Source organism: Corvus moneduloides, chromosome 8, assembly GCF_009650955.1.
Source record: "Corvus moneduloides isolate bCorMon1 chromosome 8, bCorMon1.pri, whole genome shotgun sequence".
NCBI classification, from domain to species: domain Eukaryota; kingdom Metazoa; phylum Chordata; class Aves; order Passeriformes; family Corvidae; genus Corvus; species Corvus moneduloides.
In genome coordinates, this window is record NC_045483.1 from 13,097,389 (window position 1) to 13,120,850 (window position 23,462).

Genomic DNA, 23,462 nt, shown 5'->3' on the forward strand with positions numbered 1-23,462 from the left:
GCTGGGTGATGATGAGCTGACCTTGCAGCTGGAGTCACCCATTTAAAACCCCTGTGGAGATTTCTGTCTGTAAAGGCCCACCGCAGTGCAGGTGCTTACAATAAAGTAGTGCTGATGGGAGTCACTGATATGGCTTCCTACTTAATTACAACCTGGATGAGCCATGAGTACAAATACCAGCTTAGTTATAGCTGAGTGTGACTGAAAGGTTTGGGAGAGGAAATAAAACTAAGAGAGAACAGGAAGGTTTATTTCTACAGAATTTAATGGGGAGCTCTTTTCTGTTAGTCTGTTATTCTAAAGGCTGCAGTTCTTTAAGTTTTGCTGACTTGAGGAAAAAACCTGAAGTTTAGGTGAGTGCTTTTGAAGTTTTTCCATGCTGGTTTTATGTGCTGAGTTTAGCTGTTTCTTTATTTGTGTCCTGTATCCCTGTTCCCTGTCTGAGCATGTAATGTAATTACTGAAGGAATGAGCTTCCTGTTGCTGCCTTTAGGTACAAGGGCATGTTCAGGCAGGTTTTGCAGCCCTGGTTACCAGAGGAAAAACTTCCACAAGGCGTGATGTAGCATCTTGGGGCATCTCCTTTCTCTATGTGTGTTATTAAGGTACTTCAGTGAAGATCCTGTAGAAAGTAACCTGCCTTCTTAAGATCAGGTTGTGCATCCTCCTGTTCCTTAGTTAAGTGAAGGTATTATCTTAGTTCTTTTCTCAGTATGTGAGTACACATATGCCAAGCAAATGTCTCTCTGTGTTCTGCACTTATAGACTGGGCTGTTTTGCAATGTTTCTGCAGTTATGTACTAGCTTAAATGTTTGTAGTAGCAGAGCAGTGTACAACTGAGGTGTTCTGCACCTTACCTGGCTTTTTAAAAAACACAGATCCTTCTGGAGGTGGTGCTCCTTTCACCCTAACATATCTGCTGTTTGATCATGTGTATGCAAGTCCCTGTACAGCAGCGTAACTTGGTTGGAGTATTGATTCGTGCTAGTGCTCTACTCTGTAGCATTCCTAGCACCACCTACTTGTGAAAGATACTAATGTAAATTGTTATCATTGTATGATGAGAGGCTTTAAACACTTTAGTTTGGAAAAAATGACGCAGAAAAGCCTTCGAGTGATTGTATTCCTGGAAACACAAGATTTTCTTTTGACTCCCATTTCAAAAAATCAATAATGCTCTTTGTGAGCTATGTTCTGTATTGTCTAAAGACTGTGACAGAAGGTAGTTGGAATTTTTTTTAAGCTATAGCAAAGTTGTAGATCAGCAGATGCTGCAGCTGTCTGCCTTGGGGATGCAATCAGAGCAGTATTCCCATGGGTAATTCTAGCTCAGATGTTTGAACTTGCACTAGAAATGCAGTGTGTGTTGCTGTTGTGACAGAAAACCCCCTTATATGCTAAAGGGATATGTTGTATGTAATACAACCCCAAGGACTGGATAATCTTTTCTGCCCTTTCCTACTGTTTAGGGTGTTGATCCCCTGAGAAGACTTAGTGCAAGTGCATAAGATTATGCCTTCTGTACTTCTGCATATCCATCCTTGATGTAGGATATGTGGGAATGGGATCTAAGTGTATTTAAAGAACAAATAGTTAAAATGCAAATAGTTTTCTGTGACACTGGTGTGTGTTAACAGAAGAAACCCACTGTAGGCACAAACTCCCTCTGGAGAACTAGGCTGTGTGATCCATTAAGTCCTTTGTAGGGTATCAGGAGACTCTCCCAAGAGCACTTCAAGGACAAAGACGTGTAATTAAGCAGCTGAGAGAGTGGGATGCTGTAGAAGTACAAAACATGTTGCTCTGCTATGCAAACTGTCTAAGATAAGAAAGTGCTGGTAGGTAACTAGAGCTGGGCATGGGAATTAAAGCTGGACTTGAATGATTTGTCTTGGAGTGTATAAAGTAAACAATATATAACAAGGAGGAACCAGATAATTATGGAGTGTCTGAAGCAGCTCTTGCAGGGTAAAACCTTTCAAGGCCACCTGCACCATATCAGTAATACCACATGAAGCTGAGATTGCCAAGGTAATGATATCGGAAGTGTCAGGCTTAGTTATGGATGTGGCAAAACTGAGGAAGAAATAATTCAGGTGGATTGGCTGTTTGGGAGGAGACTGGGGTAAGAGAAGCATGAATGTGGCAGAAAAAGAGGCTCCTGAAATAAGAGAATAATGAATAAAATGAGATAAATTTGAGATCAGCTGACTGAGGGAGTGCAGGTGTCCATGGATGATAGTGAAGCCTGAAGACCCAAGCCTGCAAGAATGCTGAAGTGATGCTCCTTGAACCACCTGCTGGACTCTACATCAGGTCTATGTTGGAAAGACTTGTTGTGGGAGGGCAGAGCAAGTGGGGTAGATGTGCATCCTAGTGCTAAGTGGTGTGGGAGGGAAGGGTGACTCAATAGCATCATGTGTGGTTCATAAGACTTGATTAGTAGCTTCATAGCTGTGTGCAAAGTGATATAAATAACCATGAGATGCTACTGGTGCATTAATGATGTTATTGGTCATTTAGTTGACTTATTGGTGTGCTTGATATAAGTTAGTGTCCTGAGTCTGTTCTCTCAACACTGCAATACGAAGGGAAACAGCTGGGCAGAAGTCACAGCTGGGGGCTCAACCAGGACCTCCTAATTTGGAAGCTTGAGCTAACTGATACTGAGATCTTTTTTTTTTTTTGAAGAGGAGGATGTGTGGATGGAGATGATGGCTATCAGATGAATTCTTGAGTGAGAGGAGGAGCAGGTCTGTGCAGGCTGTTTTTTAACATGGAGGGGATCACTAGGACTGAACACTATGAAGTACATATTAAAATATGCTCAACTAAAAAAACAATGTCTAGATACAGAGCTGTGTCTGGGAAAGGGTTTAAATGAGGAAGAAACATGGTGACTGGGATACTGACACATGGGACACAGATCTGAACCTCAGGTGAGGAAGACATCTGATGCAAATGGTGCCTGCAGAGGTTACTGGGAAGATGAGAATAGTGGTGGTGGGAGCTTTAATAACACAGAAGTTAGGCTAAGATGAAAGGGGAACATGTCAGAAAAAGAGAAACTGTGGAGTATGTCCAAAATGTATAGTCTGGTGCAGCAGACACATACTCAGGGAGAGGCTGAAGAGGTGACAGTGTCAGGATGACCTTGGCAGCAGGCAGGGGTGTTTTCTAGAGCCTTGCCTGCTGATGCAGGCACCCTGTGCTAACACTCATGTTCTATTCTTGGTGGCACAGCTGCTCCAGAGCTGCTGTGTTGCCCAGCAGCTGCAGTCAGAGTGGGAGGAGAGGCTACTCCAAACTTCTCTGTCACCAGCGAGTTGCATTTTGACTGCTATTTGACCAGAGTTATGCAGGGGGGGTGGTTTCCACATAACTGCTGTCAAGTAAAGACTTGCTCTGCAATGACTTAGCCTTTTCCTGGTGTTTTGATTTCATACGGAGTCTGGGCTTTGCACAGACCTCCGAAACAAATGCCAGACCCACACTAGACTTCAGTGCTTTCTGGGAATGTTGCTTTGAATAGCTGAAACGGATCTACTCCCTCTTCAAAGGGCCTCTACAAGGGGTGACTGACTGGAATATGCATTAGCTGCTGTTTCCACAGTTACCAGTGCCAGCTGGAGCTCTTTTCTTCATGTTGTACTAGTAACAGCAGGCTGAGACTGGTGTCTTCTGGCTTCAGAAGTTAAATTCTCCCCCTTGGCTGAGCTGAAGGGATTGTTCATGGGGCTCTTGTATCAGCTGTGCTTGTGATATCTTTCCAGTTTGGTTTGGGCTGCTGTAAGAATTTGGGCAGTGAAGTAATGCCTGATAGAAAGGTCCCTCCTGTGGTGTGAGGGGAAACAGGGTCAGCCCCAGCACTGCTTGGGGAGTTCCTCAGACTGGGTTAGTGGTGTGGGGAGGCCTGTTCTCTACAGCATCGATTTGTATTGCTGTTAATCACTACTGTCTGCTGGCACCTTGAACTAGGCATGATGCAGTAACCCCTTGTGCAAGTATTTAACACTTCCTGGAGTAATTTGCTGGGGCAGTATGGGTTTGCTTTTCTCTTGGAGAGTGTAGCAAAATGTGGTGCTATTTTATCTTTGTAGGGTGAGTGGGTGTGTGTTCAAAATTCAAGTTTTTCCATTATTAAGCAGCACTGGCATGGGAATCTGATCTTCTAGATAAAAATTAAGGCCTGAAAAGGCCCAGCTTTTAATGGGCTATTACATTTTCCTTGAATTCCTGTGTTGCTGCCCGGCATATCTGGCTGAGAGAAAGCATCCCATTTAGGAAGGCAGCCAAGTGCCTCTGTCCTAAGGATCAGTATTGGTGGTGGAGGATCAAAGTTATTGCATGGTGTTGTGTGGCTTTTTGTACTGCTCTCCCACCTCCTCAAGAAGTACTTGGGAGTCTTCTCCTGGATGAGTTTTACTGAAAAACGTCAAACCAAGCATGACCTTATACTGGTAATAAAGGGATGGAAGTGACTAGGAAAAATATGAAACTGCTTTGTCATGATCTCCTCCCACACACTATCTCCAGCTACCAGGATAAGTGTGTGGGACTGACACCAGAGCTATGGAAGACAAACCTTGGCTGAATAAAAACATTCAGTTTTAACATCTCACTTTAAGCAGTCCTTGAAGTTTTGGGGTTTAAAAAAAAAAAAAATCTTTGCCAAAGCTTTGTCAGGTGGCAAAAAAATTGCAGACTCTGCTCAAAATGGGGAGACTAACTGGAAATAACTCATTACTTCATCTTCACTGGGGGAAATCGGTGCTTTTGCAGTATTCATCCCTGTACCCTTGAGAGTTGTTACAGAGCAATAGCAGGAGATCTGTGGTTTTTTGCAGGGTGGGGAGAGGAAGAGGTCAGGAAAAAAGCTAGAAAGAATAGTCTGAAAGCCTGAGTGCTGAAACAGTGGAAAGGAAAGGGTAACTTAATGGGATCTTCATTTGTGAGCTGATCACAGGGCTATGGAATGAGACAAGAATAGTTTCAGCTGAGAGTTACAGTAAATTAGATGGCCATGTCCTCTCCTGTGGGCCCAGTGTCTCTACAGTTGGCTTGCAGTTTGTTCTCTGAGGAAGTATCTAAACCCATTCAAACTTCCAGCCTGACCTGGGGACCCTGCTTCAGCTGGACAGAAGGCTTGGTGAAACCAGCCTCTCCAGACATGTGAGATACCTGTATGAAGTTTCACATGTGGCACACCTGTATGCTGGTAGTGCCCATGGTAGTCAGGCTCACTTTAATCTCTCTCCTACAGAATGTGCAGTCTGGCATGGAGTTGAATATTTACACTTTCCTTTGTTTTCTGTAGCTCACAGTGGTCTCTTGTGTTCCACAAATACCTAAAAAGAAAGCTCACCAAATTCAAAGCTAGCCTAGGTGATAGTAAAGTTCTACTGCCCTGTGATGTCCAGAAAAGCTATGGTCTTCTGCATTTTTAGCTGGTAACTTCTGCTGCTTTAGATACTAGGAAAGCCCTACCAGCCTTGGGCATTTCTGTATTAACTAGTGGTGGATTCATCACCTGTAGTAACTGAGTAGAGAGGGGTGAAACAAAAGCTTCTCTATCAAATGTCCTCTCTGGTTTTGTATTGCAAACATTGCTTGGTTGCTCCATAGCAACTGTGTAGGGCAGCTGGTGTGAAGCACACTTTGCTTGGCAGGTCTTTTCTGGGAGCTGGGGTGTCAGTCCCCTTGACCTGCACCAAGATGTTTGAGGAGGGAAAGGCCTGGCCAGATGACTGGGGCAGTGGGTGAAGGAATTGCTGGAGTCAGCTCTGGAAACCCTGGGAATAGTCTGCAGGCTCATGTTCTTGCCAAGCAGAGATGATGATCTTATGTTAGTTGTCTGTGACCATCTTTGGAGTTTTCTCTCCTTTTTATTTTGCCTGGTGTCTCATTCAGCTCCAGCCAAGTGGGATTTCAACTCTTTTCCAGCAAGGTCAAAACTGCTGGAAAGGCTTAAAAGGAGGGGCTGCCTTGTCTCTTGCTATGGCCTTTCTTACTGCGTTGGTCCCTTGTTTCTCCCTGCTGCCAACCACTGCTCCCAGTGCCCTGGCTTGGGGGAGGCTTGGCTCCCAGGCACAGCCTACTGCCTGCCCATCCAGGCTTTCCATCTGTGCCACCAATACCTGGCATGTATTGATGGATGTCAGTGGCTCTCAGGACCAGGCAGGCATTTAGCAGAGCTCAACTCATGCTTTAAGGACTGTTTTACCCTTTCCTGTTCAGGACATTCAAGTGCTGGGCAACAGATGGGTGATTTTTAAATTTTTTTTTTTCCCCCAAGGTATAACAGTGCTTGAAAGTGGGGCAAAGGAGGATGGTAGTCTGAAGAGACAGATCAGTTAGGGTCCCCTCTCCCTTTCTGGTCCTGTAGTTCTTCTTGAAGAGTTGGAGGCTGTCAGATATTTACTTCCAAGACCAGGCCAGCCTCTGGCTGCTGGTACTGGAGAAACAAGAGAGGTAGAAGCAGGTGAATCATAGTATGGTTTGAGTTGGAAGGTACTTAAAGATTATCCAGTTCCAACTCCTCTGCCATGGGCAGGGGCACCTTCCACTAGGCCAGGATTCTCAGAGCCCTATCCAGCCTCACCTGGAATGCTTCCAGGGATGGGGCATCCACAGCTTCTCTGGGCAGCCTGCTCCAGTGCCTCACCACTCTCACAGTAAAGAATTTTGATTTCTAATATTCAATATGAATTCATTCTCCATCAGCTTAAAAGCATTCCCCCTTGTCCTATCACCACTTCCCCTTGTGAAGAGTCCCTTGCCAGCCTTCTTGGAAACCCCCTTTAGGTACTGGAAGGTGCTATACAGTCTCCTTGAGAAGAGGAAGGGGAGAAGAAACTGGGGATTGGACTCCTTCCTCAAGTGGTACCACTTGATGTTGGTGTTTGGAGCTGGTTTTCTCAAATATCTGGCTTTTGATGCCTTCCAGCCATCAGATAACCTGACAAATGATCACCTTCTGGCCAAACCCTGTTTTCCCTGAAGCAGTGTCTGCTCTTTCTGGTGAGCGTGGGACAGGATCAGGCAAGCAGGTACTGGTGTTCTCAAAGCCCTCTTCTCCTGTATACATGGGTTTGTCATGCTGTAGCTCAGCCCTGTGGAGTCTAGCAGGGCTTTGCTTCAGCTGTGGTCTCCAAAATCCTGTTTCTGGAAGCTGAAGCAGCCTGAAGTTCAATATGAACAACAGGCAGTTGTGTAATGGTGGGGTAAACTGCATTGTCAGTCCCTGGGAGCACCAGGGTGCAGCTCTGCAGGGGCAGGGCAGGAGCATTGTGCTTCTTGCATACCAAAACCTTGTTGCAACACACCTGAGCATTCAGAGCAGTGCTGGGCCCTGCAAGCCAGGAGCTGGGGCTCTGTGCCTTGTGCCCGTGCAGGTAAGGCTGTGTCTGGGTAGTCGGAGAGCTCTGGGGCATGGGGAGAGCTCTGTGCTCGGGAGCAGGCAGGGACAGGGCAGTGCCAGCCAGCAGTGGAGCCTGGCAGAGGCCACCCAGTCAAGGCTTGCCCTGACGGGTTTGCAAACTTCCTCTGGGGCTGTGAAGTCTTGTATACACTGTGTGGGCTGTCAACACCCTCCTCCCAGGTGATCTGCTCCCAGGAAAATGCCTTTGCTTCTGTGGTGGGGCATGTGACAATGCTGCCCTGAAGTGCTTCTAGCTCCACTTAATCCTCATCTTGGTCCCCCTTCTTATCTCTTCAGTTTGCTTCCTCTTGTGGGTCATCCTGCCTGGCTGAGCCACCAGCTTGTTTCCCCTATCTTTCTTCAGTGTAAAATCAAAGTAATAAGTAGCTGTGCTCAGGCTGCCTTGTGATAAACCCCCGGTATTTAGATGGCCTGTCAGTCCTACTCCTTGCAGCTGCCAGGAAGACCTGGGAGCAATGATGCTGCAGCCAAAACAGGTTTTGAGCAAGAGCTGGTCATCAACTAGATGTGAACAGCTTCTCCAGGGTTGTCCTAAACTGGCATGGAGCAGCATACTGACCCAGCAGGAGGGGGTGTAAGCTGGGCTTGCTTGGTTCCATATGATGGATGCAATAGCTGTGCACTCTCTGTGCAGACCACTTGCTCTGAAATACAAGCATTTCAGAGAAGTGTGGGTCTCAATAGAGATGCATGGATGAGCTATTTAAAGAGGTACTGAGACTGGTTTTCAAGAGGAGACCATTTATTCCATGTGTCCACCTCATGCTGCCATTGACACACAACACCGCTTTGGATTTTTGTGGTGGTTCTGAGCAAGTTAGGCAAGTAGGTTGTGAACTTTGTTTCGTTTCCTCCTATCTGAGGGGGTGATGGTTTTGATGGGCTTTGTCTCCAAGGCTGCAAGTCTTGTTTAAGGGTGCTGCCTGGTCTTGACTGAATACTCTAGTGCTATTCTGCTGTTCCCTTTGTGGCGTGAAGGCTTCTAGACTTCAACCCATGGCAAAAGCAGGCTTGAGCTAGTGTGCTTTATGAACCTCTAGGAACAGGAGCAACTTGTGCTGGTTAAGAAGTAAAACCTCCATTTTGCAGTACCCAGCATTGCTTGTGTCAAGCACCTCTTAGGGGACAGCTGAGCTTACATCTCCCTTCTGTGGGAGAGGCAACTCTAGTTAAGGCTCAAGCAAAAGGAGCCCACAGGACCTGAACTCCACAGGGAAAAAAAAAAAAAAAAAAAAAAAGCCATCCAATTTGCTGCCTTTAGTTCTGTGCATGGTCTTGTCCTGTCTCTGATAGCAAACTTTTTTTTAAAAAAAAACAACCCTACGCTATATACAGCTTCCTTTCCTGCCCTAGGGGAGAGGATAATGAGTCATGGGAGGACATTGCTTAATGCCCTGGAGGGTGTTTGGATATCTGCCAAGGGCAGGCTAGGAGCAAATTCAGCTGTAGGTCAGAGCTGCTCAAGGTAAATGCACACTTAAACATGAATGGTAACTAGTGAGACCAGAAAGAGAAACCTATACATGAGAACTTGTCAGAGAAAGTGTAGATGTGCCTGGATTTTGCTCTAGGAATAAACAGTAGGTGTAGCTTTTGTTTGCTTATCAGAGTAAAAGCAGGGCTTTGGGAGGATGGGGAGAGAGTTAAGGACAGTTGAATATCTTTTTATCTTGCTTAAGATTTCCTTGTCTGGGCAGGACAGCAGTTGACATGACTGCAGCAGGGTTGGGCTGTTGCCTCTTTCCTTTCTTTGCCTGCTTGCTGTGTTTCTTTCCCTTGTGCCTGCCTTCCCCATTTTCATGCCTGCTCAAGGGCCTCCAGCTTCTTGCAGTGTCTTGCTGCCTCCCAGCACTGCAGACTCAAGTCATGAGGATATGAGGCTGACTTTTCTGCCCTCAGTGGTCTTTGTTAGCTTGTTCTCATCTTTGCAACTCCAAGATATGTGGCTTAAATGATGTCTTGCAGAGCAGCTAACAGGCAGTCACTGGCAATGTGGCTCTACTTGTTCTTGATAGGTTACTGCTCCTGCAATCTGTGGGGAGTTCCTTGTATTAATTGTTAATTAGTTGCTATGTTTCCAGTGCTAAGTGAATTTCCTTATTCAGCCTGGAATGTATATAACCAATGTAAATTGTTTCTCTTCCCCTCCTGTCCTCACAGCTTTTGAGACTCAGCAACTGCTCCAGAGAAGTGTCTCCTGTGTAAAACCCCAGGCTCCGGTACAATGTACCAGTCCAGCTTTGTGCCACGGGAGTATTACCCAGCCATGATCCCACCTTCTGCCTATGCCTACCCACCGCTGCGGCCCGGGAGACCAGAGGACGTGTCCAGCTCTGTGATGTTCCCTCCCATCCACATGCACAACTTCTACAGTCGCCCTATCACCTTTGTGGTGGACCGTAACAGCTACCCTCACTATGTGGGAGGTCAGGTGGAGTATCATCACCTCTATAGTGCCTCCAATCCCTATGTCCATCCATACCATGCCTGGCACTTCCCTCCCATGGTCCCTATCCCTCTCTACAATCCCTATGCAAACTACCATCCCTATGCTGCCTACCAGAGGTCAGATCAGTATCGAGACACGTGGCCAGAAGGCTTCACAATGAGAGGGGAGCTTCAATGGGGGAAGCTTGGAAAGGTGTTTGGGCCAAGGAAAGACCTCCCAGAATTTGTGAAGAATGATCTCCGGAGGGTTTATGGCACTTACCCCCGGACCAATGTTTCCATATCCTATCGGAAAGGAGAGTTCTTGGTCAAGGGAGACCCCAAGATAGAAGACCAGGAATATGCAGTGGAAAAAAAGGTCATCCAGCGGGCTGTGACCCCCAGTGCCAGCGAGGCAGATGACAGCAGTGAAGACCGGAACCGTAAGAAGAAAAAGAAACTGAGACATTGAGGTAGTCAGACAGCCAATGGACAGATGCTGCAGTACCCTCATGGGAGCCAGCTGGCAGCTGGTTTTGGTGTAGTTGGCAAGAAACACAAGCAATGGATGCCACCACTCCTGTTGATTTTTTTTTTTCTTTTTTTTTTTTTTTTTTTAACTGCTCCCCATCCTTCACAATCTTATGGCAGATTTACCCTTTTTGATGCACAAGCCCATCCTGTGAAGAAACCAATGACACCTGACTGTTGGATCAGCTCATTGGTCCTGGTTTTGAAATGAATATTTGATTTCCACTGGTTTGGTTGATTGGTCACAGCCTGGTGGGGGATCTCCAAACAGCAGCCCTTGATCAGAGAAGATGGGCCTCTTCCTGCCTTGTCCAGGGGAAGGGCCTCTAAGCTGCTTCCCTTCCTGGAGAGATAAAAGCTGAATTTCCTCTATGCTGAGGGCAGTGCACATCCCAGAGGACACAGGGGTTCTTGAACACTCTACAAAGCAATTGTCTGCATGTCTTGTCACTGCTGTTTATGACCATATCATTGTGCTTAATCACCATGTGAGGCCTGTATGCAGCACTTCCCTACACTCTGGCAAAAGATCCTGGTGTCCCCATCCTCTTACCCTTGATAACATGGTGCTCAGTGCTCCTGGTCACATGTCCTTGTTGAAACTGCTGTTGAGGCCTTGCTCTGGGTCTAACTTGGCTCTGGCTGCAGGTGCTGGCTCTCCAATGAGGTTACTGAAGTTGTGTGAACCATGGCACTTCCATAGCTTGGTGGTTGTGTTGGAAGCCTGGAGGGCTGTGAGGGGCTGGGTCTGACTTACTTGCAAACTTCTGTACCTTTTTAATTACTATAAACAATAAAAAAAACCCAAATGCAAATGCTTACATTTCTGATTCTTAACTACCTAACATCAGTCTCTCCTGTGAATAACTTGCGATCAGATCTAGCATCCTTTTGTGATAGCTTCTGCCATGGTTCATGCCCAGCCATGGTTGCTTGGCAGTAGCCTGCCCTGCCCTAGTTTTTCTGTCAGATTCTCTGGGGATCAGGAGGGACTTTATGAGCATACAGGAGAAATAGTGGACCTTCTCTGTCCCCCTGTAGCCTCCTAGTCTCCCCCTGACCTCCCACATGGGAGGGAATGGGATGTTCCCTATCTGCATAGCAAAGGAGAGACTGCAAGGGTGAACTTGGAGGTTCTTGGTTGTTCTGAATTGCTATAAAGTGGATTTTCTTTACTTTTTTTTTTTTTTTAAAACTTAGTGCAACAGGTTTTGTTTAACCAATTGCTGAAGTGTCTCGGCAACTGTCTGCATATCCCCTTCCCCAGCTAGCTTCTTAGAAATGTGTTAACTCTGCTGCCAGACAAAGCTGCAAGAGGGCTGAACCAGAAAAACTGCTGTAGAAACCTTAGACCAAACTGATGCTCCTCGGCTGTGTTGCAAACAGTGGCAGTGGGACTTGCTGAATGGGCTAGAAAAGGCCTCCACTAATGACTGCCAGCTAATCAGTTATGCTTTTGGTTACCCCATATAGGAAAAAGGCAGCAGTTCTTGCTGGGTTAGTTGTTTGTTGGGGTTTTTTAATATCTTCCTTGGCTGAGCAGGCTGTCCTGCCCAGTGAGGGATGTACAGTTAAATGCCTGCATTACCCTTGCACTGGTGGTGCATTCCCTGTCCTTCTAGCAGCAGCAGCTCCTTTGGGCACTGAACCCAAAATTCATGCATCAGGTCCTTGTGTAGTGCTGCAGCACCCCAGTGGGGTGTGGGAAGGAGTTTCTTCCCCATCCCCTGGAGCTGCTGTGGGACACAGCTGAGCTGTCAGAACTGGATGTTGTCTGCCATTGGCAGGGGCTGCCTTAGGTGAGATCCTGGAAGAGATGCAAACCAGCCCTTCTAGGCAAGGTGAGAAGGAGCATGGGGTTTGCCATATGGTGATGTTGAGCTGCTACGTAAATTACAAGGACTTGCACAGTAACTTATCCTAAATGCCAGTCCTCCAGCTGTTAGATTCCTGGTGGCAGCATGACACTATGTCAGAGTGGAAATGTCCCCAAAACTCAAGGGGCCACAGCCAGGCTCTCCCAGAGGTATGTGATAGATGGGTGAAAACAGAGCCCATTGCCTACACAAATACTTCCTCTAAATATGTGTCTCTGCTGGGGTCATCTCCAGGGCCCATGGGGAGACAGAGGGCATAACCCTTAACTCTACCCATCCTGTCCTGTTTATCTTCTCCAAAGTTTTGTTTGGTTTTGCTGCCTGGATTTCTGAACAGGAGATTGCTGGGCACACCCAGGCTGTTGTTCTGACAATGTGTATTTTTAGCAGAGGCTCACAATCGCCTGCAGTACAACAGGAGGTAGCAATGTATTTATTTTCTCAAGTGCCATTTCACTTCCAGAGGGAAGAAGACATTCTGTAGTTTGGCTTTTTTTTCACTTGTGGGAAGATGTGCCACAAACCTCCAGTAGCTCTCTGATGGCAGATATTTCTGTGATGGCCATAACTCACCTCCATCCCTAATCTGATCTCTGTGCAGAGGCAAAGATTTACATATTCCTTGTAGGAATAGCTCACAGTTGCATTCTCTTCCTGAAGGTTTGAGGCTCAGTTGCTGCCCAGCTGCAGAACTGAATCCATAGGGCATTTTGGAGGCTTTAACGCCTATGGAATTCAGTTCTCAGAGCCAAGCAGCCAGTGCGAGTCAGCTTCCCCTGGCTCCAGCCGGCTCTGTCTCCATCTGCAAGAGGGGAAAAAATAGCAAAGAGCTTGTCATGTCTCTGACAGGGCAGGCACTGAGCTGACACAGATTTTTGCAACTGGGAACTGCCACAAGGAGAAGACTCTGGCACCTCTCACCCCAGAAGCAGCACAGACAGACACGGCTTTCTTTGGAAACTTTGCTCAAGTTGGCTTCCCCCCCCCACTGCTTCAACATATCCTGTTGTTTGGAGTCACTGCAAAGCTTCAGGTCAGCCCTGAGCTCTGTAAACCTGCTAGATCTGTAAGATAAACACAATTTCTGCCACTTGGGGCTGGTATGGGCTGGTGTGTTCAGAATCCCAGCTATGTATTTGCTCTGTGTGCAGGTGCCACCCATCCCTTGGTCCAAACTGCTCCTCCTCAGTGTGTGTGTCTGAGAAAGGGGCACAGCTGTGCTGGGGGATGCTCAGTGCTGCAGGAGCAGCCCAGCACTCCCAGGCACTGACCCTCTGCTCTATTCATACCAAAACCAATGCCCCCGGGAACCCTTTGAACTGGGAGGTGCCAGCTGAGGGGAGTGGTTTGTGCAGCAGGTGCTACCATGGGTGGACTATGAGGTGCAGGGGCTTTCTGCCCATTTGGAAGTAGGAAGGGACACAGGGTAATTCTGTGGCTTGAAATGAAGAGTGAAAGGCCTTTTCCTGACCACTCAGAGTAGATTCAGGGAGGGATTGGTCTCCATCTGGGTCAAGCTGGGACTTGCTGGTGCATCCCACCACTACGCACATGCCCTTTGCTTCTCACTGCCCCCACCCTCTGGATTGGGCTGCAAAGCTCACATGCATGGAGGGGCAGATTTGAAGGACACATGGGGATGGCCCTGAGCACCCACAGAGCTGCTGATACTGCCAGCAGCTTTGGGCAGCCTCACCCCTCAGTAGAGATGTTCACTTTCAAACCCAGGGACTGAGCTAATGGCTGAAAGGCTTTTCCTTGGCTCAGCAATAGTTTGGCACTGTTGTGATGACAGGAATAAGCTCAGGCAGGAGTAAGCACCAAGAGACGATTCCAGCCCTTTGCCCGTATGCCAGCGGTGCAGAACGGGCGCCCTCGGGTCAGCGGAAGAGACGGGAAATGACACACACCGCTTTGGAGCACGGGCAAAGATTTCCGTGGGGGAAGCACCGAGCAACTGTCGCACGAGCAGTGAACTCCGCGATTGCTCAACAGCTGGCCCGGGGCTCTATTTTAATCCCTCCGTTGGGAATTAGAGTTCAGTTGCGGCAGCATAGTCTCACCATCCTGATGCACGTAGCAGAGGAGCCAAACCCTGTTGCAAAAGCTGAGGAGTTCCAGGCTGAAGGTGCCAGCTCTGGTGTATCTCAGGGACCACATGCAGCAGTGCCACAGGGGCTGCCTGGAGAGGCAGCAGCAGAGGGAGATGGGGTAAAGTAGAGCTTACACCACGGTTTCCACCCTGTAGCAGGTGGTTGGGGTTGAAGAGGCAGCTCAGGGACCCAGCTGTGCACTATGCTGGTTTTCAGACCACTGTGACTTGGCAGGGAGTTTTCAGTAGCTCTGAGCTCCTCAAACTCTGATCTCCCTCCTCCTCCTTCTCCCCCTGCTCTACAGCCACCTGTGCAAATGAGTGGGCAGGAAGGCAGCCTGCCAGAGACATTACAGCCACGTGGAAGCACCTGCCAGCCTGAAATCTTTGGTAGGGTTGGGATGCTTTGGGGCTGCTGGTTGTCCATCTCATCCCCCTGGGGTGGTTACCCTGCAGTCCTTAGCTATTTGAGCACATGGGAAGCCTTTGTATTTAATTTTTTAAGCTGTAAAACTCTCCACTAAGGCATTTACCTCACATTATTGATGGATCTCTGCTGTTCAAAGTGCCATTCATCTGCCTTCATCCCTCTGCTGCTCTAAACAACCACTGCTTTCAGAAACTGAAAGGAGCAGGCCAAGGAAAAGCCTTCCTCCTCATCTTCCTTCATGGGCTGATTTGCAAAGAAAGGGGAAGGGTTTCAAGCAGACAGGCAGGTGAGCAGGATGGGGGTCAACACCAACAAGCCTTCCCTGATGGTCATCCTTCCCTTGCTCCATGGCCCAGGGAGGTGATGTGGGTGCTGGGGCTGAGTGGGACAGCCCAGCAGCCATCTGGCATGAATTCCCCCATGCCCTGTGCCCTGCCCTCCCCAAGGTGGGGCAGGGACAGCTCCAGCATGATACTTTTGGCATACTACCTGTGGGTGCTGGGACTGGGGCACCCCATTGCCAAAATGAACCAGAAACAGTTTGATCCAAGTGCAATGGAAAGCCCATGGGGGATGAGCTGGGAAAGAAACGGTTGAAATGCAAACTCAGACAAGCTCCAACTCTGCTGTCATTCCTGGCTGTTCCTACAAGCAGTGTCCCCACAGCATGGCATCCACAGCACCCCAGGTGCTCTGCCTTTGCTCCTTGGTTTTCCTGACTCCAGCTTTGTCCCGTGTTTCTTCACCCAGGCAGGGCCAGGGCTGCATTTGACCCTGTGTGTTTGGGATTATCCCTTGCCTCTAGGGGTCTGCACTGGAGTGGGATGCCAGGTAATACCTGGGAGGGCAGGGATGAACAGAGATGTGGGAGCCACCTCAGTGATGGGTATTTTGTTGGTGTGAAGATGCCCTGCCCTGGCTTGACCCTGTGTTTTCTGGAGGCTATGTCAGGGTCAGGCTGCAGCACTGCACCACGGGGTGACAAGCACATGCTGAGCCCGTTGCCCCAGCTCAGCCCTGGGGGAAATTGCATCAGCCCAGCTGCCACATGTGCAAGTGGGGGTTTCATAGCCCCACTGGGGCGGCAGCCCTTGGCATCCTGCACTGCTTTAATCCTCCTCTCTGCCTGGCTTGATGCATATGGGGTCCTCATGCTCGTTCTGGTGCACCTCCCCTTCTGCTGCCCGCTGCTGTAGATCTGGATTTGGGAACCTGATGTTGATCCCAACAGCTGGGTGACCATTGGAGCTGACAGGCATGCCCAAGAATAGTAGCAGGGAAAAGATGGGCTCCAGTGCAGAAGCCAAAAGGTGGAGAGCTCCTCAAGGCTCTCGACCTCAGCACAAAATGATGGTGAGTAAAGAGACACTGCAGACAACCAGGTACCCGGGAGGATACTGCTGCTGTGGGGTTTTCCCTGCGGAGCACAGCAGAAATGGCCACATGAGCAGACTTCCCCATGGCAGGCCACGCTGGCGGCGATGGGAGGACACAGGGACGCAGAAGCTCACTCATGGCCACCCCTGCCGCTGGAGAGCTGCGCCGCACCAGTTCAGCCCTGAGCTGCCAGGGGCATCGCGCTCCTGCCGGCTTTCGCCGTCCCCTGCCTCCCTCCCGTGGGTACATGGGACAGGCTGAAGCGCTTCCCTCTGCCTCGCTCCTGGGGGAGACAAAGCACAAGCGACTGCTCCAGAGGGGACGTGACTCCCAGGCAGCTCCAGCGCTCAGAGGTTAATGATTTATTGCTTTATGTCTTAAAAAAAGCAGCAGCGCCCTCCTTTTGGCATTTCCAGCTAATTATCCCGGGAGTTACTGATTAGCTAGGACGTGCCTGGGACCAAGCAGCGGAGTCCCGTGGGTGCTGCACAGCCACCGGCACCGCGCTGACATGGTGGCTGGAGCATTATTCCAGGCAGTTTCACTTTGTCTTCCCGGGAAGTTTGTAGGAACATGCCTCCCGCCCTTTAAAGTATGAGAAGAACGAGTCCGGTTTTGCAGGTTACCAAAACAGCCACGGATAGAAGTGAAGGTGCTCGTGCACACACACACGGGGTCTGACAGCTCCTGTCCCGCTTCCCGCAGCCGGGAGCGGGTGCGTTGCCATCAGCCGTGGGACGTCACCGCGTCCCCACTGCTCGGCACGGGCAGAGCCGCCCTCTGCAGCGCCCGGGCTGCGGCTCCCTGGGGAGAGCAGCAGCCAAGAAATCCCCTCACTGCAGCCGCACCGGTCCCCCCGCTCGGGCGCAGACCCTCCCGTGACCCCGGCACTCACCCGACAGCTCCGGCTCCCGTCGAGGCGGGTCTGCGGGCGGCGGGGCCGGAGGCACTGTTAAATATTGCAGCCGACTTACTCACTTCTCTTCCTGGACGGCAGCGCAGAGTTTCCACCCACTTCTTTCACCTTTGGTTTCCAGGCTTTCTGAGAAAAGGGGAAGCCGTGGGAGGGAGCAACCGGCATCCCCGTGCCAGGGCCACGGCCCCCAGCAGCCTCTCCTTCCCGGGAAGCGGCGGATGCCAGAGGGGGCTGCTTTCCCGGGAAACCGCGGCGTGCCTGGGAGTGCCCTGTGCTCGTGGCCCAGCACTCCACGACCCTCCTGGGTTAGGCAGAGTTTCCTCCCCAGCCGAGTGGAGGGCGCACCTGAGTGCTGCTTCCCTGGCACAAGCTCAAGGGTGGCTGCCTGGCCAGCTCAGCCTCCTCCTTTGGGAGTGAAAATCCCCCTGGGACTCGTACCTTGACCTCACCCTCACCAAAGCCCATCCAGCTCCTCCTTTAACGTAGTGCCTCTGCAAGTGGGGGCAGTGCCAGAATTGGGGTCACCTACACATCAGTGACATCTGCGATGAGCTGTGTCCGTCCTCAGCCTGCAGAGCACTGCCAGTAGCAGGTGCTGCCATGGGTCTGAGAATGTGCCAGCCAGCATTCCATTCAGCAGCCAGTGTTTCATCCAGTGGCATGCCCGTTGGCACCACAGGGTCATTGATAGATGATGTTCCCTGGGACATTATAGCCAGGCAGGTAGCCCCCGCTGGCTGCTGCCAGCTCTGGTGGGTGAGCACATGTGTCTGGTGGGACTCCTTTTTCTTAAAGTCCCATTCTCCAGCATTCTGTCAGTGCCACTGAATGCCCAACCATTGTTTTTGCTCAGAAGTGAAGTCAGGTCCCCTGGGGTTCCCCTCTGCCAGCAGTTTGGAAATGAAAATCTGAGGCCCCAGCACTGGCTGTGGCACTGAGCTGATGGTGGGGTGAGCACCACTGCTCCTTCTGTGCCACGGTGAACAAACCCAGAAATAAACTGGCAAATCAATTGGTGGGGGATGGCGAGATGCCTCACATGCCTGGCTGCCTGCACTGCCCTGCCTGGGCTCGAGAGCTGCCCCGCAGGTTCAGATAAAATTTACAGAGTGGTTTTGTCCTTTGAGAGCTGTCACGGCATTTCTGGAGTGGGAAGCACTTGTAAGGCTCTGTCTTGGAGGTGACCAAGCTGGAGCCACAGTTTTATCCATGCAAGCCCCCAAAGCAGGCGGCATCAGCAATTCAGGGCCTAGCAGTGTATACTTCCCAGTACCATGGCTGCCCTGGCCACTTCTTTGCACCCCTCTCCTTGGCACATGGCTCCCCCATGTATGTGTCTGCCTGCTGGGAAGGGTCTGGTGAGCTCCTGAGCTGGAAAACCACTGGGGAATAGGGGAAGAAGCAAATAAGCAGGCAAGAGAGAGGCACAAGTACAGCAAACAGGGAAGTCACTGCAGGCCTGATGCCAAGGGGATGGGCATCAGGGCAGCTCAGGCCCTGCATGGGCGGGAGGAAGGGAGTGCACAGGTTTGCTGGTGAACAACTTTGCCAGCTCCCATGATGCAGGTTGTGGGAGTAAGAGGAGGAAGAGTGTGCTTGGAGTGACTGCCTGAATCCTAGTTTTTATAGGTCTGATTGGCAGAGGTGAGCGAGCAGAAGCAGTCTCTGGGGTCACACTGCAGCATGTGGGACCCATCCCTTCCCTGTGACATTGGCTCAGCTGAGACCTAATGCTCTTCCTCCCCATTTCTCCAGATTCCCCTGGTCTCCCTTCAGCCAAAGGCAGTGGGTGTGAGTGAGGAGCAGCCCGGCCCAGCCCCCTGTGGAAGGACAGCGGCTTGGCATTTACTGGGGGGAAGTGAGAGCTTCCTGCAGCCTCACTGTGCTGGTAGCATGGGTAGGCACGAGGGGTTTGCCCTTGTTGGGGGGGTCCTCTGGGAGAGGAAGCAGGGGAACTGCCCCTGCAAGGCTGGGACTTCACCCTGGAGGGGGGAGAAAATCCACCTCCCAGCCCTGGGAAGGGGGCAAAGGAAGAGAGAGCAGCTGGCTTTTCCTACCCATCCAAAGAAATTAGGTTAAAACCCCCCACCTTTGAGCTCCTGTGGCTGCAGAGAAAGCCAGGCAGCAGGACCAGGGCGTGGTTTAGGGCTCAGAAATAAACCAGCAGTTAGATCACCTCACAGTGTTACTGCTGAGAGCAGAAAGTAGCCTCAGGGAAGGGCTGATATGTGCTTTCCGAGTGCCTGAGCCCCACAGCACTGCGGGGTTTGGGATGAAAGGTAATGCAGCTGCTCCGTGCTCCGGGCAGGACACTGGAAAGGGGACCAGCGAAATGTCTGCAGCCTACGGGACTGTCCCATTGCCAGCCACTGCCTCTGGGGCTGGAGTGGGACAAGGGCCTTCATGGCTGTCTGAGATGTGGCCTCCTGCTGGGAGATTCAGTCTCTTCCCGGGAGGCTGCTCTAGGGTGCAGCCCCAGGCTGTTCACGGCAAGAAGGCTGCAGCTGGAAGTGCTGGCAGGCAATCGCGACTGTTTAGCCCTTTAGCAGAGAAGCCCACAGTAGTGCCCAGATCCAGGGTCATGCCGAGCCAGCGCCTGCTGCCCCTCCGGGGGTAGTTTCTCTCAGGTGTAGACTCACAAATGTCTAACACAGAGCTAATCCCCCACTTCAGCCTTAGCTGAGGCTCAGTCCCTCTCCAGATTAAATCTACAAACATCGGGCTTTGTGAGATTTAGTGGCCCTTGTGTGTCTCTCCTCTTCCTTCTCCTCTAAGCCAGCAAACTGCCTACAAGCCCCGTTCCTCCTCTGAGAAATGTCATACATAAGAGAAACAGCATCTTTCAGCCTTGCCCTTGGGATGAAGGATGTGGTGTTAAGGGACAGCTTGGGCACAGCAGGTGCTTTTTCTCCTGATAACACGAAGCCAGAGATGCCCTTGCTCACAGAGCTGAGCAGCCTTGGTTTGTCCACAGAGCCTGATCCTCAAAACAGTGTTTGAGAGGCCACACCAGTGGCCTCAGAGCCGGGGTGGCAGGACAGGCAGCTTGGCTGGTGCTCAGCCTGTTCTCAGCCCCTTTGTTTGAGATGCCAGCCCTGACTGCACACGGAGAGCCTGGAGGGGCCGAGGTGCAGCCTCCATCACACCAAGAGTCCTGTGGGATGGGCTCTTCCTGCAGTGCTTGCAGATGCACTCGGACCTCGCAGCCTCAGGGATGCCGCTGTGGACTCCTGCTCTCCAGCCCCCGCACTGAGCATTTGCAGGGCTGCACAGGAGCTCAGGCATGGTTATGGCCATCAATGATGCCCTGCAAGAAACCTACCCCCACAAAGGCCTGGCCAGCAGTGGGTATTTTCCTGCCAAGGGGACTTGCTCTGCCTCTCTCCCCAGCAGGGCTTTTTGTACACAGCCAGGGTTTTGCTCAGGCTGTGTCACTCTGAGCTCGGGCTCCCCCTCCACCTGCCTGGCTGTTTTTAGCCTATGTGATATTTTTGCATCCTTTGAGGTCTCCTGCTGTCTGGCCACCTGGATAGAAATCGAGCGAGATTTCATGAATGGAAATGAACAGGGGAAATGCATAGAGGTTCAGCTGGTATGAGCACCAGAGATGGCGTTTACCCCTCTGGAGCAACTCCTGCTGCCCCCAAAGAGAGGCTGAAAGCAGCACATACCCCATGCAGCTCCCTACTAAGGGTGATCTGCCAGCACAAACCAGTCCCCTCTGTGCTGGCAGCCCCAGTGGAAGCATGGCCAGGGGGAAAGGGAGTTTCTTGGGATGTTTTTCCCCTTAAGGTTCCTGTTTCCCCTCCAGCCCTTGTCCATGGATGCTGGCAGCCTTCCCCTTTTCCATGTAGCTTTGCAGAGGGAGCAAAATGAGTGGCTGGGGCTGAAGAAATCTGGGAGACGGAAGAAGGCTGAGGACAGGAGGAAGTGAGGGAGCAGGGGTGCCCAGTTTGACCTGCTGCTGGCACAGCAGCCCTGCCTTCCAGCAGCCCTGAAGCAATTTGGGAATCAAATCTGCTGGCAAGGAAGGGAGGAAAACCACACGGCTGAGTCACTCCTTGGAAGGCATTTGCATCTGGACAAATTCCAGCTGAACCCCCTTCCCACCACCTCTGTGTGGGGTGTTGTGGTGGCTTACAGGAATGGCCACATCCTTTCCCCCCGGGACGGAGCCTCCCCGGCCGGTCACACTCAGCCAGAAACCGGGCAGCATCCACTGCCGACTTTGGCAGCTTTCCATCAGAAGGCAGGAAGGCTTCCCCGGGGGGGAAAGCTGTTCTGGTGAAGCAGAAGCGAGAGCGAAGGCAAGCGGGGCTGCGAGGAAGCCAAGCCTCTTCCCAGAAATGGCAAAGTGGGGTGTTGCCTTTCAGCGTCTCCCGAAAGTCAGACTGGGGCTGGTCCCCCATCCGAGCTTTGCATTAGCAAATGGTCAGGATTTGGGATTACAGTCTGCTCTAGGGATTTAGACTAGGAGAGGAGCAGCATGCAAGAAGGATGGAGGATCGGGAGAATCCCAAATGCTGACCCAGCACCCTGCAAAAGCCCGAATTTTTGGCAGGGGTGAAAGAAGGGCTGGGGGAATGGTGGCAGGGCTGGAGTTAGCCACTGGTGGTGGAAACAGAGGATTCACCCAGAAGGTCACAGGGTGGAAAAATCTTCTCCAGGAATGAAAGCGCCAGAAAAAGGTGTCTAAGAACTTGGTGTTTATTTCCCTTCAGAATCATCTTGGGGGAGCTTCTCCCTATGCTCTGCACCCGGGGTTGATATTTTCTCAAGGTTTAAATTCCCCCGATATGCAAAGTCATGTTCCCGCTCGAAAAGACCTTTGCCAGGGTCAGGGGCTGTGTGTGGTTAGAGCAGGATGGGTCCTGGGATGGGTCCCAGCTCAGGGTTGGCTCAGGTACCTCAGGGTGAGATCTCAGCGTCTATGTCCGCATCTGAGACTCATTGCGCAGCGCTGGAGCTCTGTGCACCATCTCGGTGACGTCCAACCTCCCTTTCCTCCCTCTAGTGGCTAAAATCCCGGCATTTCCCGGGGCTCCCGGAGCCCCCGGCAGCGCTCGGGGCTGGGGCACACCGACTAAGGGAATTGCTCCTGTGCTGGGACAATGGGTAGGTGGCCCCAGTCCCTAGCAGCCCTCCTGACAGGGATGCTCCTGCCTGCCCCAGGTCTCATCTGAGAGGAGGTGGAGCTTTGCAGAGGGTTTTTGGATTAGGGACGGCGTTACATGTAAAAGGAAGCTTTCAAGCATCATGCTGGTTCCCACACTGCTCCCTGCCCACAAATGTGCGATGAGGAATACCAAGGGAAATGTCAGCTCTTCCCTAAATAATTCCTTTCAGCTAGCCTTGCAATTAGTCCCTGTGAAAAAAAAAATAAAGATTTTGAGCTTTGCCAGCACTTCTCTTTGCAAACGCTGCTCTCGCCTTGTAACTAGGGCACAGTGGGAGGCGAGAGCCGGTTAACTCTTAGCGTCAAGCTTTCCTCAGACAGCCCGGCGGCTGCGCTCCTGCTCGGGGGAAAGGAGCCTGCAGAGGCTGAGTGGGTGGCGAGGGGTGCCCGGCAGTGAGGGGTGCCCAGTGCCCGGCAGCGAGGGGAGCCCAGTGCCTGGCAGTGAGGGGTGCCCAGTGCCCGGCAGTGAGGGGTGCCCAGTGCCCGGCAGTGAGGGGAGCCCAGTGCCTGGCAGTGAGGGGTGCCCAGTGCCCGGCAGCGAGGGGTGCCCAGTGCCCGGCAGTGAGGGGTGCCCAGTGCCCGGCAGCGAGGGGAGCCCAATGCCTGGCAGCGAGGGGAGCCCAGTGCCTGGCAGCGAGGGGAGCCCAGTGCCCGGCAGCGAGGGGTGCCCAGTGCCCGGCAGCGAGGGGAGCCCAATGCCTGGCAGCGAGGGGAGCCCAGTGCCTGGCAGCGAGGGGTGCCCAGTGCCCGGCAGCGAGGGGAGCCCAATGCCCGGCAGTGAGGGGAGCCCAATGCCCGGCAGCGAGGGGTGCCCAGTGCCCGGCAGTGAGGGGAGCCCAGTGCCCGGCAGTGAGGGGTGCCCAGTGCCCGGCAGTGAGGGGTGCCCAGTGCCCGGCAGCTCGCCTGCATCCAGTGACCGGCTCAGGGCACGCTGGGGCTCCCTTTCCCCTCCACACTCCATACGCATTTTGCAGGTGTGCACGAACCACAGCTTTGCTCCTGCACTTGTGCTTTGCTGCAGGACGGATAATGTGGAGAAGGAGGTGTGGAGCTGCTGCTCCCTGAGCCCGGAATCGGTGATGTGTTGCTCCCGGAAATCCAGCTGGGATCCACCCACTGTTTACAGAGAGTGCAGTGAATCATCTGTGCGGGGAAGAAAAACACAACGAACTTGGGCTGTTTTAAGCTTTCCGG

The 23,462-nt window shown here is 51.5% G+C and overlaps 1 protein-coding gene across 2 annotated transcripts; it reads left to right on the top strand.

Moving 5' to 3' along the window:
• Window positions 1-169: 169 nt before the first annotated feature.
• On the top strand, window positions 170-11,196 carry C8H10orf95 (chromosome 8 C10orf95 homolog). Of its 2 annotated transcripts, none has more exons than XM_032116549.1 (2): window positions 170-353; window positions 9,603-11,196. In XM_032116549.1, the coding sequence occupies exon 2, from the start codon at window positions 9,667-9,669 to the stop codon at window positions 10,339-10,341; it is 675 nt and encodes a 224-aa protein (XP_031972440.1). In that variant the 5' UTR covers window positions 170-353; window positions 9,603-9,666; the 3' UTR covers window positions 10,342-11,196. The 2 variants fall into 2 exon arrangements, with proteins under 2 accessions (XP_031972440.1, XP_031972439.1); XM_032116548.1 differs by lacking the exon at window positions 170-353 and adding an exon at window positions 2,078-2,317.
• Window positions 11,197-23,462: the final 12,266 nt, after the last annotated feature.

What these genes read in the sequence shown, in the direction of transcription:
- C8H10orf95 (XM_032116549.1), top strand. Translation starts at nt 9,667, where the DNA reads ATGTACCAGTCCAGCTTTGTGCCACGGGAGTATTACCCAGCCATGATC.